General features: G+C 62.8%; 1 protein-coding gene across 2 annotated transcripts in view; it reads right to left on the reverse strand.

Moving 5' to 3' along the window:
- Positions 1–27,430, reverse strand: part of GSE1 (Gse1 coiled-coil protein) — a 102,865-nt gene that overhangs the window by 12,215 nt on the left and 63,220 nt on the right. For both annotated transcript variants that reach the window (XM_087739305.1, XM_087739306.1), the window contains exon 3: positions 3,714–3,932. In XM_087739305.1, the coding sequence (XP_087595431.1) occupies positions 3,714–3,932 (219 nt within the window). The remainder of the gene's footprint in view (positions 1–3,713; positions 3,933–27,430) is intronic.

Here is a 27,430-nt window from a genome sequence, read left to right on the forward strand (position 1 = left end):
ATCCCTCCAGCCCCCCAGGCTGGACCCCCATCCTCCCATCCCGGGGAGCCCTGTCCCAAGGGAGGTACCCCCAGTGCTAAAAGGCTTTGGCCCACGCAGTGGGACGGGCACGCTCTTGCTCCTCTTTAACCGGGACTGCCAACCCCCCTGCCTCCCATAAAACCCTCTATGGGCACAGCAAGCCCTGCCACGGCCTGGCATGAGCGACACCGACGCGATGCCAATCCCAGGAGGCCCCATCTTCTCAGGCCGAACCCGCAGACTCCTTAATCCGGCTGCAAAAGTCACCATGCAGGAGCCAGGGCACTTGGAGATGTTGGGATGAAGGAGTCACTCCCTGTAACCCTTGGGCAAGGCTTTGGCTGTATTTCCATAATACATCTGTATTTTAAATTATACCCACCCTGGGGATGCTGGCGATATTTGCAAGGGAAAAATAAAAATGGAATTAAAGCGGAGAGTGCGATGTGGGTATAAAAGCAGAGCTGGAGCAGAAATACAAATTCAACGTTAACTAGGGCACACGGCAGCCGGCATCTGCCCCCGCAGCACATTGCCCACTCCTAAAACCCACCCCGGCAGTCTGGGGGGCTCCTACCCCCCAAAACCCTGCTCCCACCAGCCCAGAGTCTGGGCTGAGGGAAGGTTTCCGACATGCCCGAAGGGAGCGGCTACTGGCCGCCGAGGGGTGGCCCGTGGCCACCACAGGATGCCAGCCGAGAGGTGACAATGCTCCCCATCACAGCACTGAGCCTGGCACCAAGAGAGGCCTTGTCTCCCCTGAGCGTGCAAGCCAGCTCCTCACCCTGCAAGTGTGCAAGTTGGCTCCCCTGAGTGTGCACGCCAGCTCCCCTGAGCGTGCAAGCCAGCTCCTCGCCCTGCAGGTGTGCAAGTTGGCCCCCCTGAGTGTGCAAGCCAGCTTCTCTGAGCATGCAAGCTGGCTCCTCGCCCTACAAGTGTGCAAGTTGGCTCCCCTGTGTGTGCAAGCCAGCCCCTTACCCTGTAAGTATGTAAGCTGCCTCCTCACCCTCCAAGTGTGCAAATTGGCTCCCCTGTGTGTGCAAGCCAGCCCCTTACCCTGTAAGTGTGTAAGCTGCCTCCTCACCCTCCAAGTGTGCAAATTGGCTCCCCTGTGTGTGCAAGCCAGCCCCTTACCCTTTAGTGTAAGCTGCCTCCTCACCCTCCAAGTGTGCACATTGGCTCCCCTGAGCATGCGAGCCATCTCCTCGCTCTGCAAGCGTGCAGTTTGGCTCCCCTGAGTGTGCAAGCCAGCCCCTTGCCCTGTAAGCGTGCAAGCTGGCTCCCCTGAGCATGCAAGGCAGCTCCTCGCCCTGCAAGCATGCAACCCATCTCCATCCTCGCCACGCTTGCCCCCAGCGCCAGGGTAACACCGGGAGGGAGCCGGGACACAGCGGGGCCGGGAATGCTGCAGGGAGGCAGGAGCATCCCCAGGCCCCGGGAAGGATGCTCGGCGGAGCAGAGCGGCCAAGCGGAGCAGCCCGCTGCCGGCCGCCCTGTCTTATTAATTATTCCCGAGTCGCTCCGAATCGCTTTCATTTCAAGAGCGGCAACACTCGGGGAAAGAGAAAGGCTGCCCGCGACAAAGGAAGCCGCCGATACGGATTTGACACCCACTGAAGTCTATCTTGTCAGCGCAAGGCCAACAACAATTAGCAGCCTAATCCCCTCTGAGCTGGGAAGCCATTACTCACCACGCGATAGCGTTAACAATCAATACCATCACAATGAGCCCGGCAATTAATGAAGCTAAAGTCTTACTTCAGAACCTTAATTCTCGCTGTGTGGCTTTAAACGGGAGGGTTTGTGATCGTTATAATTAACTGGTGGTATTCAGCCAGGAGTTAGTCAATGAAACTAATCTGGATTGGAGATGACAAGAGGCACAATGTGATGGTGTCACCTTTGTTTTCTGACCTCCCGCTTTCCGCTCAGCGATAGCAGATTAGCAGCCCAGGCTGACAGGCAAATGTAATTAACAGCTGAGACCCTGAAGGAGGAGGGGGGGGAAATGAAAGGAAGACGGGTGGGGGAATAAAACCCACCCTGCAGACAGCCCTGGGTAGGACGGGAGGCAGGAGCCCCCGGCCAGGCAATGGCTTCGGTGGCTTCTTGGGGTTTTGCGGGGATGGAGTCGGTCGGGATGAGCCCCCGCAGCTGGGGACAGCCCTACGGACACCCCGGTCGCGGCACAATTGTCAGTCCATAAAGCCGGTAAAAAAGGTGCCGATCCTGGATGGACCCGGTCGGCATCACCCCATCGGCTGCATCTGCCACGGCAGAGCATCTCCCATTGCGGGAAGGGAAGCAGGGCGAGGATTTGGGGGCAAAGCAATTCGTTTCCCAGGGGTAAAAGCCGTGGTGTGGAGAGAAACCCCCTTCCCAACACACATCTGAACCCACGCCTATTAAAAACCTCCGGGATAAGCCACTTCAGGCACCCAGATGGGCAAGGACAGGGGGTTTTTTTGCAAACAAACTAAGGAGCAATTAAGGGGAAATCCAAAGGGAACGCAGCTTCTTCTCCCCAGCGCCACAAAATCCATGCCAAAACCCACTGACGTCCCTTCAGATGGGCTGAGCAGGGCGGCGGGGGCAGAAACGCAAAATAATCCCCCAAACCCAACCGACCAGCCCAAAGGAAGCCGATGGGCTGCAGAGCAGGCGTCTGGGGAGAGCCTGGAGCTTGCAGCGAGGCTGAAGCATCACCGAGACCTGGTCCCCTCGGCATCACGGGGTCCCGGTGTCCCCACATGCTTCCTCGGGAGCTGCCGACGCTTCGGGTCATGGCCGTGCCAGGGCATTTCATGGCAGGGGGCTGCAAGGAGGGTCTCGCAGATGGTGCTTGCCAGAAGGGTCTTCCAAAAAGAACCTTACAAAACGGGTCTTGCAAAAAGGGCCTTGCAAAAAGGATCTTCCAAAAAGCGTCTTCCAAAAAGACCCTGCAAACAGGGCCTCGCAAAAGACATCTTCCAAAGGGTTGGGTGTCCTCCCCAGGGACAGAAGTGCCCAGGCAGTGGGCAATGACCCAACCGGGAGCACCCACCAATGGAAATACCAGGGATAAATACTATTTTGCTGCAAACTGATGATGCCAGCAGTCTCCTGGTGAAATGCTTCGCAGCCCGGGAACGTGGGACAGCCCCGGTGATTCCCGCAGGACACGCTCCCTGTGGTGGTGGGGACCTCGGCGTGCTCCGGCACCGCGGCAGCAGCTCACACCCCCCATCGCGAGCTGCACCCCACAGCCGAGCAGAGAGGGGAGGTGCAATGGAGGATGCAGCGGCCAGGCCATCGCAGGGTGACGAGGGACGGGGACACCCCGGGGAATGCCCAAATTTGCTGTTTAGCTGGGCAATTTGGCTGGGGAAGGAACAGATTTGAGGAGCCTCTGGAAAAAACAGCATTTCAGCGAAGCACAGAGGGAGGGAGCGGGGCAGGGAGGCAGAGACAGGCCCCCCTGCGCCGTGCTCGCCCAGACTTTCTCCCGGGGTACAGCAAGTGATACGGCATTTGGATTACTCCAGCTGAATTGAATTTCTAAACTGCCCCCTCGAGACACAACACCGGGGAAAGACATTAGCTCGGGAAATGGCGAGAAAATGCCGTCCGCCGGCTGCCGGGTGGTGGCGGGGAAAGGCAGTGATGCTCAGCATCCCCTGGCCCTTGTCCCCATCGCCGTCCCTGTCCCTTACCTCTGGGCTCCTCGGCTTGCTTGGCGAGCTTGCGGAGAGCGGCGGCAAAGCTGGAGGAAGGTGCTGCCTGGACGGACAAAGTGCTGCTGGCTGCCGGGCTGCCATTGGGGACGATGGAGCCATTGAGTGGCGAGGGGGTGAGGGGGCTGACGGTGGCGGTGGTGCGGGTGGCGGTGGAGAGCATTCCTAGGGACGGTGACTTCGGCTCATGGCTCATGCCTGCGAACAAGAGCAGCTTGCGTTAGACAGGGACAGCAGATCCCCAAATCCCCCCGGGAGCAGGAACAACCAGCAGGACAAGCAAGACCTTCCCTCTAGTTCATCCCCCCCACCCCAAAACGCACCCCGAGCCCATGCAACGGAGGGGAAGCGAGCAGGTGGGTGCGAGCCCTGCATGCTTGCAGGGTGGCAGCTTATTTAACAAAGCGAGTGCGACCGGGCTGCTTGCCTGCAGAAAACAGGGCGACACGGGGGCCAGCAGCTGCCGCCAGCGTCCCACGGCCCCGCTGATCCCGCAGGCTGGGCTGCTCCCAGATAACGGGGTAGGAGGGCTCAGTGGAGCCCCACAAGGAGGGAGAGGAGTGTCTCGGGGGGACACGGGGACTTCAGCATCCTGATGGAGGCCATGGGGAGGGGGGCACTCCCCTGACTCACGTGGTGCTGCCAAAACCCAAGTCACCACCGCTGCACCCCTAATTGCCACCATTGCACCCCCAAATCCCTGCCACTGAACTCTCAAATCCCCAACATTGCATCCCTGGGTCCCCAGCACTGCAGTCCCACATCCCCACCGCTGCATCTTCAAATCCTCACCACGGCACCCCCAAATCCGCACCACAGCACCCCCACCTCCCCACCATGGCACCTTCAAATCCTCACCATGGTACCCCCAAGTCCCCATCACCGCACCCCAAAGCACAGAGCCGCTATAGGGCACGGCGACCTCTAAGGGTGGGGGTTTGGGTGCTGCTGAGCAGGAGGGTGCAGCCCACCCCATGCCCCCTCCCCAGCTGTCACAGCCAGCCGCTCCAGGGCTCCCCACCTCCCAAAACAGCAACTGCTGATGTCAGGGCCCTTAAAATAGACTTCCAAACGAGCAGCTTCATTAACACCAGCCTAAAATTAGCCCCGCTCCCAGGTGGGCAGGTGGGCGGGGGCCCAGGGCAAGCCCCCCAGCTCCCAGCAGGGCTGGGGGCAGCTCGAGGCACCGGTGATGCCGAAGACCCCTGGAGCATCCCGCAGCAGAGGGTGGCCGGGTGCCGCGGGAGCCGGGGCGGGGGGGCTGCGAGTGCCACTCAGCGTTGATTAATCTTTGCCCCCCGGCCCCAGGAGAGGCGGCCGGCACGGCGGCGCGCGCTCCCCTCTGCCCTCATTATACAAGCATTTATTAACTCCGGTGCTCTCAGCCATTGACTGCCGCCTTGTCGACACGCTCAGCTCATGTAAATTCATTACCAGAACAGCTGGGAAGCCAACCCGCCGCGCCGGCCGGGCCCAGGCACCCCCGGGCTTTGCACCAGCCTGGGGACCCCCAGATAAGCGTCTGGGTGCTCACCCAGAGAGCGGGGCTCCCGGCTCTGCCTGCAGTGCCATGCACCCATGCACTGTCCCAAGCGGCTGCAGCACCCCGGGCACAGCCTGGCATCCCCTGGGCAGTGCTCTGCAGCCCCAGGCATAGCCCCACGCGTCCCGGGCACTGCCCCACATCCCCCGGGCACTGCCCCACATCCCCAAGACACAACCCTGCATCAGCTGAGCACAGCCCTGCACCCCCTGGACACTCCCTGGCATCCCCTTGGCACAGCCCTGCACCCCCCGGGCACTTCCCCGTGCCCCCCAGCTTCTCCCCAGCTATTAACCCCGCATAACCCCTCCCCCCCCCCAGCCCCAATCCAAGGCAGGAGACCATTTGCTAACCAGCCGTCGGGGATTAGCACGCTCGCACATGCTCGCCAGGGCACAGGGCTGGCGGCGGAGCATCACCCGTGTGATGCTCAGCTGATCTCGGCGGCCCCAGACGCCTCCCAACAAACTCATGATCCCGCTGGGATTTGCCGGGTGAGCATGGGGCAGCTCCGAGCCAGCAGCTTGCTGGGAAGCGTGCGGGGAGCTCGCGTTCCCCCCAGGGCTGGCTCGCTAACACCAGCTGTGCCGCTGCTCCAGCCGGGCTCCAAACCAGTTTTGCCGCTCCTGCCCGGTGATAAAATCGGCGCCTCCGCCCCGGCTGGGGCCCAAGCAGTGCCGCTCACCCGCCTTGCCCTGACGGAGGTGGCGTCCGTCTGTCCGGGTGTCCCCAGGCTGCTCCATAGAAGAACTGCCAGCTGGGGAAACTGAGGCACGCCACAGTGGAGAGCTGGGCCAGGCACGAGCATCCGCGTGGGGATGGGGATGCAGGACCGCATCGCGTCCCCCTGGCATCCCACCACCGGCACGGCGCAGGTGCCACTCGCCTCTGCGGGTGCCGCTGTCCCCGCGGCAGCTGGGGACGCCGCGCCAGCGAGGTGGGGCCTCACCCCAGCTCTCGCCCTCCTCCCGCCCCTCCTGCTTTTCCCAGCAGGCAGATCCGTGTGGAAAAACAGGTCAAGTTCGGAGCCTGGCAGCAGCCCGGGGTCACGCCGGCGGTGGCCTCACCGGGGTGGGGAGCCGAGCCCCGAAACGGGGCAGGTTGCTCCTCCACTGCCCCCATCCCCCCCTGGGTGCAGGGAGAGGGGCTGGCACCCCAAGCCAAGGCAGGGTGGGGCGTGCAGGGGCCGCAGGACGCCTGGGTCCCCTGCTGAGGCCACAGGGGAGGTTGGGGACCGGGGACCAGGCAACGTGCCACCCCGTCCCCGTCCGTCCCACAGCATGTGCAGGGAGTGTCTGGCATTCCTGGTGCCTGCTGGCTGCCTGCCCGCGGGAGCAGGCAGGTCCCTGCCCGGCAGGAGGAGGAGGAGGGGGACAGCGGGGCCATCGCCATGTCCCCCCCACCCTTCCCTGTGCCACCCCTTCCCACGGTGCCGCACATGTCACCAGCCATGGGATTGGCATCCCTAACAATGCAGGACCCCGAGCCCCCGGCTGCCGGGGGGGTATCCCTGCCCCACGGCCCCCCACTACTCCCCCGGTCCCCCGCATCCCCGGCGCAGGGCTGGGAGCTGGGAACGTGCCATCTTCTCTCCATCTGCTCCTGATGACGCTGGCGGGTTTTTTGGCAGCGGGAGCCTCCTCCGGCAGCGAAAGCAGAACCAGTCTGGCTGCCTGGTGGGGCTGGAGACAAATAAACATGCCGGCAGCCGCCGCGGGCAGGCAGGAGCGGGCAGTGCTGGGGCAGGGATGGGCTCCCAGCACCCCGAAACGCCAGGATCCCTCCCGGAGGAGCGAGGGTGCGTGGGCAGGGGGGCTCGGTACCGGCCTCCCCGTCCCTGCTGCAGGCAGCTGCCGGGAAATGCGGGCGCAGGCAGGTTTAGCACCTTGGTTTCAGCTCCCCCCCACCCAGCACCTTGAAAAGCCCCTAATGAGCATGAAGTGCCCTTCAGAGCAGATTGCCATTGAACTCAACCTGCACCAGCCGCCCGCTTTAAAAGCAGCTATTTTGAGCTCCCGGGCTCCCAAGCGCTGGAACTAATAATTTATTACCAAATACGATCAGGCAGCAGCTCCAGCCCCTGGCAAATGGAGCGGAAAAAAACCCAGCGCGGCGGGAGAGCGAGGGAGCAGGGAGAGATGAGCATCCTGCATCCTCCCCCGGGACGGATCCGCACCCACCGCGCAGGACCTCGTCTCCTCCATCCTCCCTCTGGATGGGTCCCTGAGGAATTTGGGGTGGTGATGCTCCATGGTCCTCCAGCCTTTCCCCTCCTCTCAGCGCCTCGGCTCCCGCTCGGGAACCGCATCCAGCTGCACGCTCCGAGCGGGAACAGCTGCTTTGCATGGATTTTCAATGCTAATGGCCTCGCATTGTCAAGCCCCCCCTGCGCTGCCTGAATGCAGCAGGCAGGGCCCCAGCGGCTGCCTGTGCGGGCAGGAGGGAGGACAGGCGGCCAGGGGCAGCGCGTGCCCGTCGTCCCCCTGCCACGCACCCTGTCACCCCCTTTAGAGCCAGCAGCCAGGGGACAGGCAGGGGACAGGCAGGGGACAGGCAGCGGGGACCACCTCCTCTCCCCGGTGATGACCCATCGAGCTGCCGCACATCTTCCACCCCTCATTAAAACAGCTCTGCCGCCGTACCTACAACACGCTCCATTAATGAATTAATTGATCGATCAGAGCCCGCGCTCCTGCCCTGCCGCCCCACCGCCTGCCACGCAGCCGAAACGAAGGGAGGTGGCCTGGCTTGGTGTCCCCAAGTGTCCCCAGGGATGGACAGATGCTGACGCAGCCTTTGCTCATTTTTGGGGTCCTCAGGGCAGAGCCCAAGACCCATCCCGGGAGCATCCCCCCCTCTTGGCCGGCTCCCCAGCACCCAGCCCACTGCCAGCCCCCTTGGAGGGGTCTGGATGGGTCCCCCGGGGTGAGGAGCACCTTGACACCTGGGGATGGGATTCAGGGCTCCCTGGGGAGCCCGGCACGGCCCCGAGCATCCAAACACGCCGCGCTATTAGCCGGCTGGGTCTCCATCAATCACTCCTCCATGGACCATTGATCTGGCAAATGACAACAAGCAAACTAATAAGAGCTCACAGCGCCAAGAAGAGGCCAGGGCCAGCACGGTGTGGGATTATTTTTCTCCCTTCCTTGCCTTCCCGTGCCCAGCCCAACCAGCCCCGGGTGCTTTTTAAGCCCGTAGGAAATTATTCCAGTGGAAGATTCACTTCAAAGCAACTTTCTTCCCTCTTTCTACCCTGGCAGAGCGAGCTGGGGGCTTCAAAAATAAAGTGCCTGTGTCCAAAGGATGCTGCTGGCCCCCAGGCCCCTCTCCACACCCGCTGCCCGGGTCCGGGTGCCAGCCATCTCTCGAGGCCCCCCCCGCCTTGGGAGAAGCGGGGTACAGACCCCACCCCTCCTCTTGGCATGAGCTGGGGGCTGAACGGCTATGTGGGGTGTGTGGGTGGGTGCCAGGCATCATGCAGCACCCCTGGGCACTGCACGGGGCTGCCAGGCATCGCACGGGACAGAGACAGGCATTGCATGGGGCTGCTGGGCATCACGTGGGGCTGCTGGGCACTGCACAGGGCTGCCAAGCATTGCACGGTGCTGCTGGGCACTGCATGGTGCTCCTGGGCACTGCACAGGGCTGCCAGGCATTGCATGGGGCTCCTGGGCACTGCATGGTGCTCCTGGGCACTGCACAGGGCTGCCAAACATTGCATGGGGCTGCTGGGCACTGCATGGTGCTCCTGGGGGCTGCACGGAGCTGCCAGGCATTGCACGGTGCTGCTGGGCACTGCATGGTGCTCCTGGGCACTGCACGGGGCTGCCAGACATTGCACGGTGCTGCTGGGAACTGCATGGTGCTGCTGGGCACTGCATGGGGCTGCCAGGCATTGCACGGTGCTGCTGGGCATTGCACGGCGCCATTGGGCATTGCACAGCACCGTTGGGCATTGCACAGTGCCACTGGGCAACGCGTGGGTCAGGGCCAGGCACTGCGCGGTGCTGTCGAACCTCGCACGGCACTACCGGGCATGGCACAGGCCGGGAGCGGGCAATGCCCAGTGCAGCCAGGCTGCCCTCCCATCCATGTCTCCCATCCCCATTCCCATCCCAGTCCCCGTGCCGGCAGCTCGGTGCAGCCCTGCCGCGGGCAGCGCAGGCTTTGCCGTCAGCGGCGCATTGTTCTCGGTGCGAGAAGCCCTTGCCCAGCAGATGGCAGGTATAACAAAGCAGCTTGCTGCGGCCAAGCCAATTATTTATCTAATTATGATTTACCACTTAACCACATGATCTTTCTGCAGAGTTGTGGGCAATTAAAACCGGGGTGATTATGTGGATTATGCAAATCGGCTGGAGCCGAGCGAATAAAATTGAAGATTAGAGTTTCACGCAGGCTGGATCTTGCACAGGGCAGGTCCTGGCGGGGCAGGGGGAGGCAGGGGCAGGGCAGGGGGCTGCAGGCAGGGGCAGGGGGCCAGGACCCAGCTGAGCTGGGGGCTATGGGGCAGAGTTAGGAGGTGCCAGGGCAAGGAGAGGGGATGCCTCCTGCCACCCTGCTGCCTTTGAGACACTCCTGTTCGACCTGGAAGAGCCAAGGGGGTCCGTAGCCAAAAACTGTCCCCCATCACAAGGGTGGGTGCCCGCAGGGGACCCCCCATCGCTGGCGGAAAGCAGCCGGTGACGCAGCCGGCACTGGGGATTTCCCAGAGCCCACCCCAGCTGCACCCCAAAACAGTGTGTGTGTGGGGGGGGGGGTTACACGGCAGAGCCCCCATCCCTCACCCCATCCATGAGCAGCTAATGAAGGGCTCCGGCGCTGGGGGACGGCAGGTATTAATAACGGGTATTAATAACGGGTATTAATAACGCCGCCTGGCAGATTACTCTGCCCGCCCAGCTTGATATGAGATTTATGCATGGCACGAACTCCGGAAATACAGAAGTATTAATGGTAATACCTCGTGTCCTAGCAAAGGTCACGGGCAATCTCCATCAATCCCACTGCACCGTCGGCAAAGCCGGGGGGCCGGGCGGGATGGGGGGTCCCCCCCATGCTCCCGGGGTCCCCCCGCACGCACCGCAGCGCCGCAGTTTACAACCGTACAGATGGCCCGGCACGGGCCAGAGGGAAGGTTTTACCTTGGGATAAGAAATTAACGCTGGCAAACGGCAAATTTACTGCATGTATTTTCATTTTCCTAATACTGGCGCCATCTGCTAGCAATTGGTGCCCCACGTCACCGGCTTTTTATTTACAAGATGCTGCGAAGGCCTTGGTGAGACCTGAGCTTGCTCCTCACCTGGGAGCCCCGGGTCCGCATGCAATGTCCCATGGGGTCCCCAGGGGAAAGCCCAGGCTCCCACCTCGATGGGTCTCACCCTTTCCATGAAGCCCCCCAAGAAATGGGCACCAGCAAGGAGGGTCTGAAGCAGCAGCGGTGCCCACGGAGCCGGACTGTGCCGGGGACAGGCACAACATGCTGCCAGCACCACAGGGACAGCTCCGGGATGTTCTTCATCACAGGGGAACAACAACCAAAACCCAGGTCCGGGCGTTCGGTGCCAAGGCGAGCAGCCCCCCCTTCCCACGCTGGGATTTAGGGTGATTAGCGCTGGCAATCCCACGTGCTGGTGCTGAGAAGGCTGGCCAGTGCCCCCGCGCACACAGCATCTTCCCTTTTTGCCTACAGTAATCCTCAGCCTTTCGAGCAAATTATTAAAATTCACTTATATTTAATCTGCCTGCTGGAATTAATTGAATTTTTACGCTTGGCAAATGTCACTGGGTGTGCGCTGCCTCCCAACGGGGACCCGGCTGCAGGTGCAGTGGGTGCAGCCCCTGGGTTTTTACCCCTCTCCAGGGGAAAAATCCACCCTGGGGTGTGGGACAGGGTGCCCGTGGCACCCACAGCCCCCATTAGAATGGGCAGTGGGATGCATGGGTGCCAGCACCCTCCCAGCTCTGCGGGAGATGCTCGGTGGCACCGGGCATGCGTCCCCCAAACCTGCCTCCCTCCATAGGGCGTGCATTAAACGATCCCCAAATCCCACGGGATTCCTGTGGCAGCTCCTGGCTGTCCCTCAATGGCTTTGGAGTGGACATGGGGAGCCCCTCGCTTCCCACCCCACACCCTCGCCGGAGAATGCCAGCACCCCGCCTGGTGCTGGGGTCCTGCGCTGGGCGATGAGAGCCTTCCTCCCCTCCCCATCATCCTCCTTGAAAATTGCCAAAGCGTCTAATTTGCCCGCCGGGAAGGCTGAGGGAAAAGAGCCTCTATTTTGCTGGTAATAAGCCCTCCAGACAAAGGCGGGATGAGCCATTCAGCAGTGGGAAGGGGGAAGGGTCCGGTCCCATGCCAGAGCGGTGCCGGGGGCTTGCGGGAAGGGAGAGGTTCCCTCCTGCTTGGGGGAGCAGGCACCGGGACAGGCACGACATCCCGGCATCATCCTGGGATGACCCGAACCCATGAGCCCATGGGGTCCTGAGCTCCTGGATGGGTGGCGGGATGGGCAGCACCACCGGCCACCGTGCTGGGGACACTCCTGTTCTGCAAACTGGGACCGATACCCAACTCCCATGTGGCCTCACTCCCCATTCCCCTGGGGACAGCCCCGGTTCCCGCTCAGGGATGCTGTCCCCATCCACCGGCTTTGTACTGAGATGGAGAAGTTCATGGTCGGCCTGAGCCACGGGGGAACCCGGACCCGGCAGGCAACTTCCAAACTTGACTGGCGCTTGCCCCCCTCCACCGCCCGCCCGGGATTATCATAAATTAAGACGTAATTACTCCATGGAAATTTACAGCACAAAGCTGCGGCGCTAACAAGTGTGTTTGGCGGCACCGGGGGGAGATACAAAGCGCTATTGTCTGGCGGGCGCCAAAAAATCTGCTCTGCCCCCAAAATGCCGCATCCCAGAGATGGGGACGGGGATGGGGATGGACCGACTCCATCGCAGCCGCCCGAGCGCCGCAGCGAGCCACGTGTGTACCCCACGCGTGCGGGGATGGAGAGGGGCATGGTGCCCCAAGGAGAGGGTCCCAGCCTGCGGGGATGGGTGAAGGTGGGTGAAGGCTCCCTGGCACGATGGGTGCCCTCCTGCCCCGCACCGAGCGGTGCCGCGGCTCTGCTCCCCGCCGGCCGCCGATGGCACGAAGCCGCTAACAAAGACATCTCCTTTATTCCCTCGAACAACTCTGCACCCAGTCAGCTCCCACCCATGGGTGCTCCCACCCACAGGTGTTCCCACCCATGGGTGCTGCACCCAGCAAAACCCCACCAACCCCACCTCTGAGATCCCTTTCGCCAACTTCAGCACGCACGGGGTTAAACATAAATCCCCTGGGGTCCTGGGGGGGGGGGGACACACGCACAGGGGGACCAGTGCCAGCGCCGGCGTGTCCCCCCCCCTCCGGCGCCGCAGGTGCTGCCACGCTCCCCCAGCTGCCACACGCATTAAAAAATAATAATCAACGTGGAAAAAAACAACAACACAGCGCGAAATATTCAGGCGGCTAAAACAAATCCAGCAATAAAGGAGCCGGGGATCCTCGCAAAGCTGGCTGTGCAATTAAGCAGTTTTCTGCTGTACGCCGATAATCACCTAATTATACTATTAATGACAGTTCAACCTGCTCGGAAAGAAAAGGACATTCTTCCATAACAGGATGCCAGCTGTTTGTTACAGATGTCAAACATCTTTAAAGCGTTATTATTAAAAGAAGGGGGGAAGGAGAAAGCTCGGTGATGCAGAAAGGCAGCATCCTTCCCCCCCAAAGCCCCTTGCAGGGGGGGTGGGCGGGTTGGGGTGTCACCCCCCCCTTTAATGCTGGTGAAATAATCCGTCGGAGGGGTGTTGCAGCGGGGGGAGCATCCTTCCCATCGACGTTTGGAGTAATAAATACCCCGCGTTGGCTCGCAGCAAGAGGCGGCGGCGTTTAATTAAGCGCGGCGTTCAGGAAATAAAGTTAAAAATTAATAATAAAATGAGGAGGGGGTATGCACCCCGCTGCCAGGCTCAGGGCAGGGCTGGCCCTGCTCCCCCCGGCTGCTGGCGGTGCCTCGAGCGTGGGTGCCGCCGGCGGTGCCCGCGCACGTGCCACGGTGCCGTGCCAAGGAGGAGCGTCCTCGGCAGGTGCCGCCAGCCGGTGCCAAGGAAAGGGAAACGGGGGGACACGCCATAAAGAAAAGAAGCACCTGCTCCCCCCCCAAAAATCCGGCATGGGTTTGGAGGTGAGCGATGCCCACAGCACCCCGCGGACCCCCGGGCATCGGGGTCTGGCAGCACCGGGAGGGGGGATACTGGGGAGGGCCGACTGCACGGTAGTGGGGAGGCGGCAGCGGTACCCCGCTTTCATCGCAGGCCAAACTCCGGCTGGGGTAGTTACACCTCGCCTGCTCTCCCCTGGCGGCACCGCGGCTCCGCACCGGCACAGCCAGCCCCGGGGGGCAGCCGGGCGCCCACCCGCCACGAGGCGATGCCGGCGCTGGCGTTACACACCCACCCGCGCAGTCGCCCGGCTTTACACCCTGTCCTATATAGCTACAGGCAAATCTGCCTTTAAAACCATTGGGAACCAGGCTTAGCCCAGGAATAAAGAGATTATGGAGAGGGGGTAGCGGGAAGAAAAGAAGGAAGAAAAGGGGGTGTCTGGGAATAATTCACCTCCCTCCAAGCCGTGTGGCTACCGACATCCTGGGGGCCAGCAGGGCCCTGGCATGAGTGGGATGGCTGCAGACAGGCACTGAGTTTTAGGGGTGCCCACCCACCCGCTCGGGGCTGGGGGGCTGCGATTGAGCCCCCTCACCAGGGCAGGACCCCCAGCCCTGACCCCTTGGCATGCACCGGGCTGGCACTGGCCCCTGCTCGCCAGACGGGACCCAGCAGGGAAAAACCATCTGGGAAGCGTCACCCCGAGCCCTGATGCGGGAGCGATGCCCCCCGGTCCCCCTCCCTGCGTGCAGCCCTCGCCCGCCGCCCCCCTTCCCCTGGCTCCCCTCTTCCCTCCCCTCCCCTCCTCAAACCATCACAGGGAAGCTGGAAAGTGGTTGACATGGTTGCCATGACGACCGAATTTAGGACTGGCAAGAGGAGGAGGAGGAGGAGGAGGAGGATGGTGGGGCAGGCAAGAGAGGAAGGCGGGAGGGCTTCCCGGCACCCCAACACAGCCCAGACCCCCCAGCATCACCCACCACCTCCCCCAGCATCCCATGAGCATCACCCTCGAGCACCCCTCGACCACACACCCAGCGAGGATGAGGAAGGACAACCCCCAACCCCAGCACCCAGCCGGGGGCTGCCAAGAAGGGGGCTCAGCCCCGAGCACCCCAAACCCAGCCCAGGGGCAGCTGTCCCCACCCGGCGCTGCCGAAAGCCGCCGGTGACTCACGCCTCGCGCCAGCGGCACCCGCCGAGCGGGTGTTTACACGGCATCACCCAGCTCCCTCCATCTGCTTTGATCCACGGGCTAAATATTACCGGCCCCGGTGTAAAAATAGGAACCATTTGGGAAGGTCCTGAGTCAGCAGCATCCGCCGCCGGCACCCGTCGCCATCCTCCCGGCACGCCGAGGCACTGAGGGCCCCGTCCCACCCCGCCGGGGGATGTGCCGGGAGCCCCAGGGTCCCTCCGGCACCCGGGGGCCGCTGGCGATTTGGGGACACTCATAGAGAGGGGGGACCCCAAAAGGCTGCGTGCATTTGGGTGTCACCCTCGTGCCTGCTGGAGCAGACAGCCAGGCCCTCCGGGGGATGCTCTGTGTCCCCAAGGGGTGCCGCTGTCCCCAGGGGATGCTGCTGTCCCCGAGGGACGCTGGCACCAGCCATAGGGTGACAACTGCACTCACATATCTCAAGGAAAGCCAGCCTGCGCATGGTTCCCATATGTACCAGCAGAGAATGGGGTTCCCTCCCTGTCCCCCCGTTCTCAGCTATGCTTGATGCCGTGTCCCCACCGTACCCGGTGTCCCCTTGCAGCCGGCTGAGTCCCATTGCACATCTCCAGCCCCATGACCAGCGGGATGCAGGGGACAGAAGCATCGGTGACCAGCAGGATGCAGGGGACACCGAGGAGCCGGCCAGATCCCGTGCCAGCCGAGCCAGGAGAACAAGCCACCGAAGAGCGTGTGACACAGGCCACGGCCAGGCAGTCCCCGCGGCGGTGACAGTCCCCAGCAGGACTCGGGCCGCTGAGTCACCGCCACCAGCCCAGCGCTCCTGAAACCCCTGCGAGCCCACGGGGGAAGGTTCACATCTCCATCTGCTCCCACCCGACCTGGCCCACCAGCATCTCCCAACGCCCCGGCAGCTGCCGCCGGCGATTTCTCTGCTTGCCAGCGCCTCAAACATAATTTCCCTTAATTGCTTTAAATCTCACAGCCTGACACTTCCATGCTCCTCTCTGTCTTGCTTTTCTCCTCCAATTTTTTTATTTCCTCTCCGAGGTGGCTGGAAAGCAAAGAGCCAGCCGGAGCAGGGTTTTCCAGGGCGCAGGAATTAGTGCATTAGCAACAACGGCAAAGCCAGAAGTTTCACGCAACAGGAGCCGCCACCGGGAACCCCCGCTCGACCGGAGCGTGCTTAATATGGAATTTAAGGGGAAAAAAAAAAAAACACCAACCCCCAACCCGTCTCCCTGCACCTGCAGCCTTCGGAGGAGTCCCCGCCGCAGGGGACGGCACCGCGGCCGAGCAGGCATTGCCGGCGGCCACTGCAGGCAGCTGAGAACCAGCAAGGAGCGGGCAAGGGGACGGTGTCACGGGGGGGACGGGGAGCGGGACCCTCACGGCCGGCGGGGAGGAGGGCGCAGGGTCGGACCGTGCTGGGTGCCACGGGCAAGCAGGTCACCCGTGTCCCTGCCGTGGCACAGCCCTGGGGGGGGGGGGAATCACACCGCAACCCCTACCGGGGGGGGAGGCCCCCCAAGTTCAACCCCGTCGCCCCTCCGGCGCCCTTCCCGGCTCGCCTTCGCACGCTCCGGCGCAGGCGCGCTTGGGCAGAGCTGCTCGTTCCTGTAACAACTGCCACATGCAAAAGCCATTTCCTGAAACAAACAACCTTCTGCGGGGAAACCGCCGTGCGGGGGCACGGTCCCCCAAGAGAGGGGCCCCGCCGCCGCCCCCCGCCTCTTGGAGCGCGCCCCCGAGCGCGCCCCGAGCTCGCAGCCTGAGCCTGCACCCCGAGACTGCACCCCCAGAGCACCTTGAGCTCCCAGCCTGAGCTCCCAACCCAGGCTCGCACCCGGAGCGTGCACACCCCAAGTGTGCACCCCGAGCGTGCACCCCAAGAGCACCTCAAGCTCGCAGCCTGAGTTCACAGCCTGAGTGTGCACCCTGAGCGCGCACCCCGAGCCTGCACCCCATGAGCACCTCGAGTTCACAGCCCGAGCTCACAGCCCAAGGCTGCATCCAGAGGGTGCATCCCGAGCGTGAATCCCAAGTGTGCACCCCAAGAGCACCTCGAGCTCATGCCCTGAGCTCACAGCCTGAATATCCTGAGTGTACACCCCAAGTGTGCACCCCAAACATGCACCCTGAGCCTTAACCCCGAGCCTGCACCCCAGGAGCACCTCGAGCTCCCACCCCAAGCTCGTACCCTGAGCACACATCCTAAGCGTGCACCCCGAGCACGCACCCTAAACATGCACCCTGAGTCTGCTCCCCGAGCGCGCCGCAGCTCGCACCCCAGCCCCCCTCACCACCGATGCTCTCAAAACACCCCAAACACCCCCAGAGCGGGGGTCCCCCTCCCTCACCAGCTGCCGCGGGGGCCGGTGCTGCCGGCTGGGGCGGCACAGCAAACTTTGGTGCCCCAAGTCCCCGCGCCCTGGTGGCAGCGGGGCCGCGAGTGGGGACCCCCACCCCAAAACACAGCGCACCCACCATTTCCCCCCATCCCTCCTCGGCCAGAAACCCTCAGGGAGGGGAGAAACCCCCCAGGGCGGGGGAGCGGCAGCAGGAGAAGAGGGGGGGATCCAAGCACCCCGAAACCCCGCAGAGCCTTGCAGCGCCGCACCAAGGCTGCCTGCTCCCCCCCTAAGGCTCGCCAGACCCCAAAACCCCTGTTAGGTGCTGGGAGAAAGTAACTTCACCCCAAAATCGCCCTCGGCTGCCGCTGGCCGGGGCAGACAAAGGGGTGTCCCCAAGCTGGGGGGGAACCCTGCAGGGAGACCCCAGGGGGGAGAGGGGCCAGGGGGGGCCGGCGGCAGCATCGCACGGTGCCTTACCTGGTAAGTAATAGAGAGGTGGTTTCAACCCAAACATGATTTATGTTACAGTTCCATTGCGGGCAGGAAAAAAATAAAAATAAAAATAAAAACCCCAAGGTGAAGAGGATGTGTCAGAAAGCAAGGGAAAAAAAAAAAAAAAAAAAATTAGCACCAAGCCACACGGAGGGGGTTGGAAAAATAAACCAGAGGCGAAAAAATACGGTGGAGCGGGGAGGAGGAGGAGGAGGAGGAGGAGGAGGAGCGGTGGGGAATCAAGTGCGTGGGGGGAGGAGGAAAAATAAAAATTGAAATAGCAGCAAGCCCAGGGTGCCGGCGGAGGGGTGGCGGCGGTGGCGGCTGTCACCGGCGGGGCCAGGGCAGGAGCCTGGCTGCCATGGCGTGACGCCTTCCCGGGGGGGTTTTCCTGCTGCTCCAGCCCCGAGCTGCGAGTCGCAGGCACACAAAAAGGCAGCGAGGAGGAGGAGGCGGCGGTGGTGGGACCCTCGGCGTGGGGGGGACGCACCCCCTGAGCTGGATGGTGCAGCCGGGTCGTCCCCCCCCAGCGGAGAAGGGTGCTGGTGGCGTGGGGTGGGTGACCCACGCGGGGCTGCGAGCCGACGTCCGTCCGTCCGTCCGAGCGGCGCGTCCCGAAGCGAGCAGAAAGCCCAGACTCCCCCGGGCTGCGCCAAGCTGGGCGGGCGAGAGGCGGCAGACTTGCCCCTCGATCAATTTTCATGCAAGAATCATTATCGGTAAATTGGAAATCTGGCTACTTGACAGCAGATTTGTCTCCCCTAATGAAGGGGAGCGGGCAGGAGAGCGGCAGGCAGCTGCTCGCCCCGGCACCCTCCTCCCCGCCTCACGCCGCCCCGCTTCCCCCGGGCTTCGACCTTCATCCCCAGCGTTTTCGGGGAGGCGAGCCCCGGGGCACCCCGCCAGCCGGGGACGGGAGGCCAGGAGAAGCCTCCTTCCCCCTCAAACCCCGCTCCTCCTCCTCGCCTACAGACAGAATAATTTTTATTTTTTTTTTTTTTTTAGTCTTTTCCGGGATGCTGTTTTCAAACAGCTGCTGAGGAGGGCGGGGGGGGGGGGGGGGATAGAACAAAAATAGAAAATCAAGCCCCCCCCCAGTCGCTTCAGGGGGAAAATTAGGAAATAAACCAATAAATAACCTAACTTTCCTGCCCGCTGCTTCACAAAAGGCAGGCGCAGGAAGGCTGCCTGCCCCGGCCCCTGCGCAGGGGGCTGGGGGCGAGCTCCCACCGCCCCCCCTGCGCCCCCAAATCCCCCCTGCCCGGCCCCGCTTGCCCGGCGGGGGCTGTAATCAGCCGCCCGATAGGATCTCCCCCATTCCCTCTCCGCTGATGCATTAGCAGATCCGGGAAGACATGCTTGCAAGCAAATAGGGCTAATAAATGCTATTACTGGGAGAGTGAGGGAGGCTGGAGATCCTGGCTGCACCATAGTAACGAGGGCCCGGCTTAATTTGCTTTAAGCAAACGATCAGCCAAGGCGGGGTGGAAAAGGAGGGGGGAAGCGTTGCGCGCTCCCGGCACGCACGGGCGCGCTTGCATGGGCGCGCTTGTATGGGCGCGCTTGCTTGCATGGCAGCGCTTGCATGGGAGCGTGTTTGCATGGGAGCGTGTTTGCATGGGAGCGCTTGCACGGGAGCACGCTTGCATAGGAGCGCCTGCATGGGTGCACGCTTGCATGGGTGCGTGCTTATGGGTGCGCGTGTGCGCTTCCCCCCCTCCTGCCCCCCCCAGCTCCGGCCCTCTCTTCCCAAACTGCTTTTAACACCAAAGTTCACGAAGGCGACGTGTGATATCTCGCCCCTGCAAGAGAAGCCACATCCTGTATGATAATGACCAGCCCTTCAAACAGCTTAAAGATACAGGCCATTCCCAGGCCCCGGCTGCCTGCCCCTGCCTGCCCCTGCCCGGCTCCCGGTCGTGGGCCCCGGGGGGTCCCGGGGGTCCCGGTACTCCCCCGGCCCTATCCGGCCCCATGGTGCAGAGGTTGGGCCTGGTACACGGTGCAAGCGAGCAGGAGGGCCTCTGCAAAGGTCTTCTGGTTGCAAATGCACACGTGTGCATGCTTATGCACGCCTGCACACATGCACATGCATGCCTGCATGCACTCATATGTATGCATGCGCTCGCATGCATAACGCACATGCATACACACACGCACGCACTCACACACGCACACGTGTGCAAACACACGCGTGCACACGCACCCTTTCAGCCGAGCTCCCCAGGAACCCATTTGGCAAAGACGGAGCCGGTGAAAAACTGCACCCTCCTCCTCCCCCTGCCCCCCACGTTAAATATCGCTTCTCTAATTCCAGGTCGGGGGATTATTATTATGTATTTTCTTCCTTCCTAACCTACATCTGTCAAGATCGGCGCTGGGAGTATTTCTGGCCCATCCCCTGAGTCATCGCCCGTGTCCCGCTCCCTCCCAGGCAGCTCCCCTGCGCCGCCGTGCTCCCAGCCATGGGGTGCTGGGTGCTGGTGCTCAGCCACAGCTTCCCCCCTCCCCGGCCAAACCCCCCTCCCCACGCCTTGCCTCTGCCTTAGGAAATGTCACTTATGGGGTGACACGGCTCTGGGTACCCCAAACCCAATGCCTCCCCATAGCGTGGGTGCAAGGGGGACCCCCCACCCTGGGCTGGAAAGGGTGCGGGGTCACCGCGTCACCCAATTCCCCTGGGCCCCCGTTACTACCCCCCTCGCAGCCCCCATAATTTTATAGGGGTTTAATTTGCTGGGCTCACGCAAGCACCGGGGGACCCCTCCTCTGCTCCCCCCGCCACCCCATGCCATGAGCTGTAAAAATTAATTTGCAAACATGTCATTACACAATAGCTGTACAGGCAATAAACCTGTAATTACAGGCGGCTGGGGGAGCGGGCAGGCAGGCAGGGAGGGCAGGCAGGGAGGGCAGGCCTGCCTGCCAGCTCGGGCTTTGGGGTTTCGCCTCCCCCCTGCTCCCTTTGTTCATTTATGCAAACGAGAATTGCTTCACTCCTGGAAGTTGGGCTGCACTTCAAAGGGGTGCGCTGCCTGCGCTCCCCACCCCGCCAAGAAGGCCCCAACCCCGCCAGCACCCAGCACCCCGAGCTGGGAGCCCCCGTTGCTTCGTCGGGATGGGGAAACCGAGGCACGGCGGCTGGGCAGCCCCATTGGGAAACCAGCCCGGCTCTTTGCGACATCGGCCCAACCGAATTACCCGCCAACCCTCCTCCTCCTCGGTCATCCCCGCTCTGCGGGCGATTGCATGCGCGCACCAGCAGCGAGCGTCGCCCTGCCTCAGTTTACCCACTTACCACCCCGCGGGAGACAGGACGCAGGGCACCGGCGTGAGACACCCGCCCGGCCACCCGGCAGCCGGCTCTGCCGCGCCTCGCCTCACCCCTTGTTAGCGGGAGAGCTTGACGAGCCTGACCCACTTCCCCGAGCGCCGGGAGGATTAATTGGTTCCTTGCTCGCACGAAGCCACCGCCGGGAGCTGGGGCAGGTGCCAGGCGGGATTAGCAAAGCATGAGAGCGCAGCTCGCGGGGCCGGCCGGGCAAGCGCGCCGCCGGCCCTGCCCACGCCGGGCCAGCGAGCCGGGGCGATGGCGGATGGGCACAGGGCGCTCCCGGCTCGCTCGGTACCCTCGCCACGGGGATGCCGTGGGCCGGGGATGCCCGGCCTCCTCGGGGACGCTCGTCCAGGTGTCCCCAGGGAAGGGGATGCAGCCGTGCTGGGGACATCCAGGCTGCCATCCCCAGTGTGATGTGATGCCCACCCCCACGCAGCCCACTCTAGGGAAACTGAGGCACGGCCGGTTTCTGCCAGCCGGCACTGGGCTCCGTCATACTCCCCGCAACCCAGCACCCCGAAAGCATCCGCTGGCGGGGATGCACGAGCAAGAAGAGGAGCGAGCGGCCGCCTCTCGCCGTAAATAAGCGGCTCAGCGATGATTTCCTGCTCTTGTTGACCTTTGACTATGCAGAATAAAGACATAAATCCATATTTTAAACCCATCTGAGCGCCAGCCAGGCCCACAAAGCCATTTACAGCCTGCGATTTGGACGGGGCAGTGAGCAGGAAAGCGATGGTTTCTCGAGGTGACATTCCCCAGGAGGGAAATGAAGTGTTTTATTTGCAGATATATAGGGCACGGTCGTTCCTCCGCTTCCCCTTCCCTCCGCCCTCGGCTCATAAATAAAACATACGGCCGCGTAACCGGCTAATTACGGGAGGATGGCAAAACCCCGCCGGTCGCTGGGAAAAGAAATCAGCTTTTTAATCAGCCCACTTTCCTCCCCATCTAACTTAAGGAGAAACGGGCATTTCGGGTGCCGGGATGGATCCGAGACTCTCTGGCGGCTCGTAGGTTCCCGCTGGGGTTGTGCACCCTGATCCCACAAGGCGGGTTTGGCTTTGGATGGGGGATTCAAGCCGCTTCTTTTTTTTTTTTTTTTTTCCCTGGCTGGGAAAAGGATGTCTTTGAAAAGTCTAATTGTTCCTTACACATTAGATACATTAATGAGGTCTCTGATCAAGCGGCTGGCTCTCCGGCAAGGAGGCTTCAAGTAGCAATTTTCCATTTGTGTTTCAAATTTTAATGAATGTTCCTGTCTCCGGCTGCGATGCGCGGTGATAATCCGCACGGCGCGGGTCAGCGCCGGAGCAGGGGCTGCCGCACAGGAGGGCTTGTACAAGGGTTTGATTTCTTTGGGGAATAGTTCATACAAAAAATGGTAATGGCAGAAGACAGTCTTCCTTCCCCCTCGGCTGCCAGAGCCCGACAGCTACAAATCAGAGGGTTATTATTTCTTTCCAATGTCCCTAAAGTATCCTATATCTTTAGCAGGAGAGTAAAGTTCAGCCCTGATAAGATTGCGGCGCTGGGTGAGACACGCTTTTCCTCTCCTGCCTTTTTTTTTTTTTTTTTTTCTTCTCCATCCCCTTCTCCCTCTGCCTCCAGCCCTGTGGTGGCCGCAGGGGTGTCCCCAGGGCCACCAGCCAGCAGCCCCCAGCCCGCCCCAGGGCTGCCGGCAGGCAGGGCAGAGCCCCCGTCCCCCCCATCCACAGGCCGGATCCGGAACCCACCCCGCCAGGACAAGATTTTTATAACCTTGTTTTGGCATGCCTGCCATTAACTTAATTTAACATCCATATTGCCGCTACTTAATTAAATAGATGAACTCATTTTACATTTGCAAGTCTTAATTCATCCTGAACAAAATTGGCCATGTTTCGTTCTTTCTACGCTACCAGCTCCCCGGAACAAATGACTGCCTTTTGTAGTTAACTGCTAGTACAGGTTAAAAGCTAATTAGCAGCCCGGGTTGGGTGTTAACTTCCTTATTTATCACCCGGCGCCACTCGATTAGCGAGGGGGCGCGGGCTGGCGCTTCCTTGTCCATGCGCGGGCCCCGTTTCTGCAGGGGTGCTGGCCGTGCTCCTCGGGCAACGGTGCTGGCCGCGCACGTGGTGCGCGGCGCGCGGGGCTCGACGCGTGGTGAGCCGCGCGTGGTGCTCGGCGCATGGTGCTGGGTGGTGCGCAAGGCATGGTGCTCAGTGCATCAGGCCCCCACAGCACCCAGCAGCACGGCAGGGCGAGCTTGGCAGCACCCAACCATCGCCCAAGCAGCCAACCATCGCCCAAGCAGCCCAGGAGAGCACCCCACCAACCCCGCCGTCCTGCCAAGCCACCATCAGCTCTGCCGTGCCCAGCACAACCTCCCCATAGATATTTGGGCAGAGGCCCCGAAAGCAAGTGTCGCCCCGGTTTTTCAAGCATGGCTCCGGTGCTCCCACCTGGCCAGCTCGCGGGGTGCCCGCGCCAACCGGCAATGCCTGGAAGCTGCCGGCGGGAAACCGCGCCGAGGCTCCCCGCATCCCGCCCGCGCAGGCTGCGGCACGGCGCTACGCCGGCTGCGGCGGGGGGCACGGCAGAGCCGGGGGGACGCAGGGGGACCCACCGGCGGGGCGGCCGTGCAATGCCGAGCCTGGCAGGAAGCTGCTCCAGGAAGGCTCATCTGGTTTGACTAACAAATCGCTAACTGCTTCCCCCGAGGCAGGTGGAAGGAAACAAGCTCCGTGGCTGTAAACAACCCCCCCGGCCCCCCGCTTCCCACCCACGGCCCCCCACGGCCCCCCCAGGCACCGGCCAGGGGCAGGTTGAGACAGGAAAGCGCTTCTGAAACACCCCCCCATGCGCTGACGCAAGCCCCGGTGGGGGGACGGGGCCCCCCCAGCCCCTGCCCGGCCCTCGGGGACGCTGGCACCCCGGGCAGGGCGTGGGGTGACGCAGAGCTTGCACCAGCCCCAGCCGGCCCCACGGGACAACACCTCGCCAGCGCCCGCCACGCCGCCCCAGCTGCCGGCGTGACTCAAGGGGACAAGCTGGCATGGTGCCTGCCGGCGACACGGGGCGGCCAGGAGCAAAGCCCGCCATGCCGGGTGACACCGCAGTCCCTCTGCCAGCACAAGCCAGCAGAAGGGACGGGTACACCCCAGAGGGCAGCATGCCCGGGCAAGGAGACCTGGGCACTGGTGGCAATCGCCATCACCGGTGATGTCCAGCCCTGGTAACGTGGCCGCGGCGGCAGTGGTGTGGTGGTGGCACGGGGACGATGCGGCAGGAGAGGACCGATAGGCATCTGCCTGGCCACGTAAACCGATCTGCCCCCGCCTGCTGAAATAACAGCGAGGGGAGGCAGCTCTGGTTACCGGCGGTGCCGGGCGCCGGCTGGGTGCCAGGGCCCTTGGCCGAGGGCCAGGCGGCTCCGCGGGTGCCGAGCGGGGACCCCCGTCCTCCCCGCTTCCCGCCGGCACAGCGCAGAGCTGCTCGTCCTGTTCCCTGGCGTCATCACCCCACCAAGCTCCCCACCCGGTATTTCAGGTCTGGCACCCAAGCCGGCGCCTTCGGGAGCCAGCGGTCCCGCGGGGACATCACCCCCGCCTGGGGCCACTGTCATGGGGACGGCACCGGCCGCGCCGCGTAGGAGCGGGAATAATTCCCTGCCCGTGGCATGCGCGGTTATCCCGAGCGGTTTTGGCCGCATCTCCCCGGCATGGAGGGGTCAGAGCCCGGCAGCACCGGGATGAGGAACCACCACGGCCAAAAGCAAAGCCAGCAGGCCAGATCTGGCCCCTTTGGGAGGAGGGATAAGCGCTACCAGGTCCCCTCTCTCCCCCCCAGACCCCACCAGGACCCCATCCCAAATCCCCGCCATCAGCAGAAGCGAAGGAGCGGGGCCGTAAGGAGCGAGGGTGATAACAGCCCTCTGCGCCGGCGAGATAAATAGCCCCAGCAGCGCCAAGCTGTACTCGGCCAGAAGCTAATAGGGGCTGTCAGGGCGGTTTAGAGGAGCAGAGCATCGTTTCGGGGCCCGGCTCGGAGGACGCCGAGGGGAAGTGACAAGGAAGCTGAGCAGAAAGCGACAGGCAGTACACAAAGAGCATGTCCTCTGTAAGTGGCGATAAACCTTGAAAAAAAAGAAAAGCTAAATCAGTTGTTTAGCCGATGTACCACATGCTGACAGGGCAAATGTGAAGGCTTTTATGGCCACATGGGTTTTCATTTGCAGTTATTCATAGCGGAGCCGGGCGCTTTATCTCACTTTACATTATGTGCAACCACAATGCAGACACTTGCACCGCAACGCATTGCCTCCCTTGGAAAATATTAATATGTAAATGTCAGGCTCGGGAGGGCAGCAAGGGAACGGCGGGCTGCAGGAGCCGTGCAGGGGAGATAAAACCTGTCCTGAAAGGGAGGGGGGAGAACAGGACCCCCACCCCACACCCGTGGGTGTGCAGGAGCAGGGGAGGCAGGGGCACACACATGCGCACACGCATGCTCACCTGGGACGGAGCTGCTGCAGAGCGGGATGCGTGTGTGCGCACACACGCGTGCACAACATGCACCCTCTGCAGAGCGGGATGCGTGCGCGCGCACACGCGTGCACAACATGCACCCTCTGCAGAGCGGGATGCGTGCGCGCGCACACACGCGTGCGCAACGTACACCCTCTGCAGAGCGGGATGCATGCACGTGCACACGCACAAACACGTCATCTCTGCAGAGCAGGATGCATGCATGCATCACCAGCACCTCTGCAGAATGACGGACAACCTCAGCAGACCGACATGCGTGCACACGCATCCACACGCTACCCCTACAACAAGGAGTGCACGCACACCCGCGCACACCCACCAGCCCTGACAGCACAGGGACCCCCACGCACCCCACCGCGGCCCGCACCCTCGCTCCCTGCCCGCCGGCCGGGGGCCATGCCCGTCCTGGGGGACGCGTGGCGAGGCCATGGGCCGCGGCAAGGCCACGGGCCGCGACCGGGCGCTGCTGGTTTGGGAGAAAGCCCCGCCTGGGCGAAGCACGCCGATGCGGCGTGCCAGCGCCTGCAAAGCCCCGTCGGGCAGCGCTCCAGCCATGCCTGCTGTTCCCGGGCTCCGTTCCTCTCCAAGAGCCTCCAGCCCCGGGGGTAGTGCCAGACTGACAGCCTGGAGGCTATTTATTCGCAGGCAGAGGCAGCGGGAGCTGCTGGCGGATGCAGGCGCCTTTGTCCTACAGGGAGGTTTGCTCCTCACCCCCCCGGGCCGCCCCCCATCTCCCCCTGGCCCCTCTTTCCGCCTGTGCGCCCCAATGCATCGTCTGAACCCCAGGAGGGCACCGGGGCGGTTCCCAGCCGGGGGGGGTCCCAGCCCCGATGCTCACTGTGGCACGGCAGGACTTGTCACAAGGCCCCGGCACGCAGGGATGCCAGGCAGCTGCCACGCTCCCCCCGTCCCCGGCACCCCTCGCCATCACCCGCCACATGGCCAAGGGTCTGGAGGTGGCACCCCAAAGGTGGCTGGGGGCAGGAGGAGGGTGGGCACCCAACCCTGGGCTTTGCCGCTCAGCATCGTCAGCCAGGGTGGGGGGCATCTCCGAAACACGGCCCCCTCGGCCGTTACCAGGAGAAGCGCTGGCAGCCGGCACTGGCACGGGGACAAGCCCGGGAGGGAGGCTGCCCCCCAGCACCCCAGGGAAGGGAACAATCCCCGGGCATTTCTTTTTTGGCAGGCCCTGGGTGCCCCCGCCTCACACCCCCCGTCCTCCTCCCGCGCTCGGGCACGGGGATACAATTAAATCAGTGTTCTGCTAACAATCTGCCGGCTAATAAGACATTTTCCTCCCTCTCCCTCCTCCCCCCCACTCCACCCCAATCCGTGTGTGATGGGAGCGCTTTGATATGAGAGTGGACTCTAATGGGTTCGGTGTAAGGGAGCCTTAATTTATTACGTGCCTGTAATTGATGTTTGTATAAAGTAGCTCTTACAGCTCCTCAGAGCGGGAGATGAAAAGCAATCAGTCAGCCATTTGCCTCGAAAGGAAGGAGAGAGGAGAAGACAGACAGCGAGAGAGAACCAGACGTACTCATCAAGCCTGGAGAAAAACCCAGAAAGCGAAGGAACAAAACAAAATCCCCCCCGTGCAGCCCCACCAGCAGCTCCGGCACCGCTGGGTACCGCCGCCAGCATCCCTGGGTATTGCTGCCAGCATCCCTGGGTATCATCACCAGCATCCCTGGGTACCACCACCAGCATCCTCGGGTACCCCCACCAGCATCCCTAGGTACCGCCGCCAGCATCCCTGGGTACCAGCCCTGGGTACCATGGCCCCAGTGCCCCTGGGGCCGGATCCTGCCGGGGATGCTGGTGGCAGGCAGCCTTGTGGAGCCGCACCAGGGCAGGATACAGCCTCCTCCTGTGCCAGCGGCACACACGGGGCTGATTAGGCAAGGTGGGTTGCGGCAGCCGGTGCTGAGCTGCTCTAATGACGGCGGGCGCTGGGGAGTCACGTGCTGCCCAGCGCCGGCTGGGGAGTCGTACGTCACCAGCCCCGGCAAAAAATCGGTGCTAAATTGAATCAATC

Source organism: Nipponia nippon, unplaced genomic scaffold (assembly GCF_047370975.1).
Source record: "Nipponia nippon isolate SJK-2023a ecotype South Korea unplaced genomic scaffold, ASM4737097v1 scaffold_7, whole genome shotgun sequence".
NCBI classification, from domain to species: domain Eukaryota; kingdom Metazoa; phylum Chordata; class Aves; order Pelecaniformes; family Threskiornithidae; genus Nipponia; species Nipponia nippon.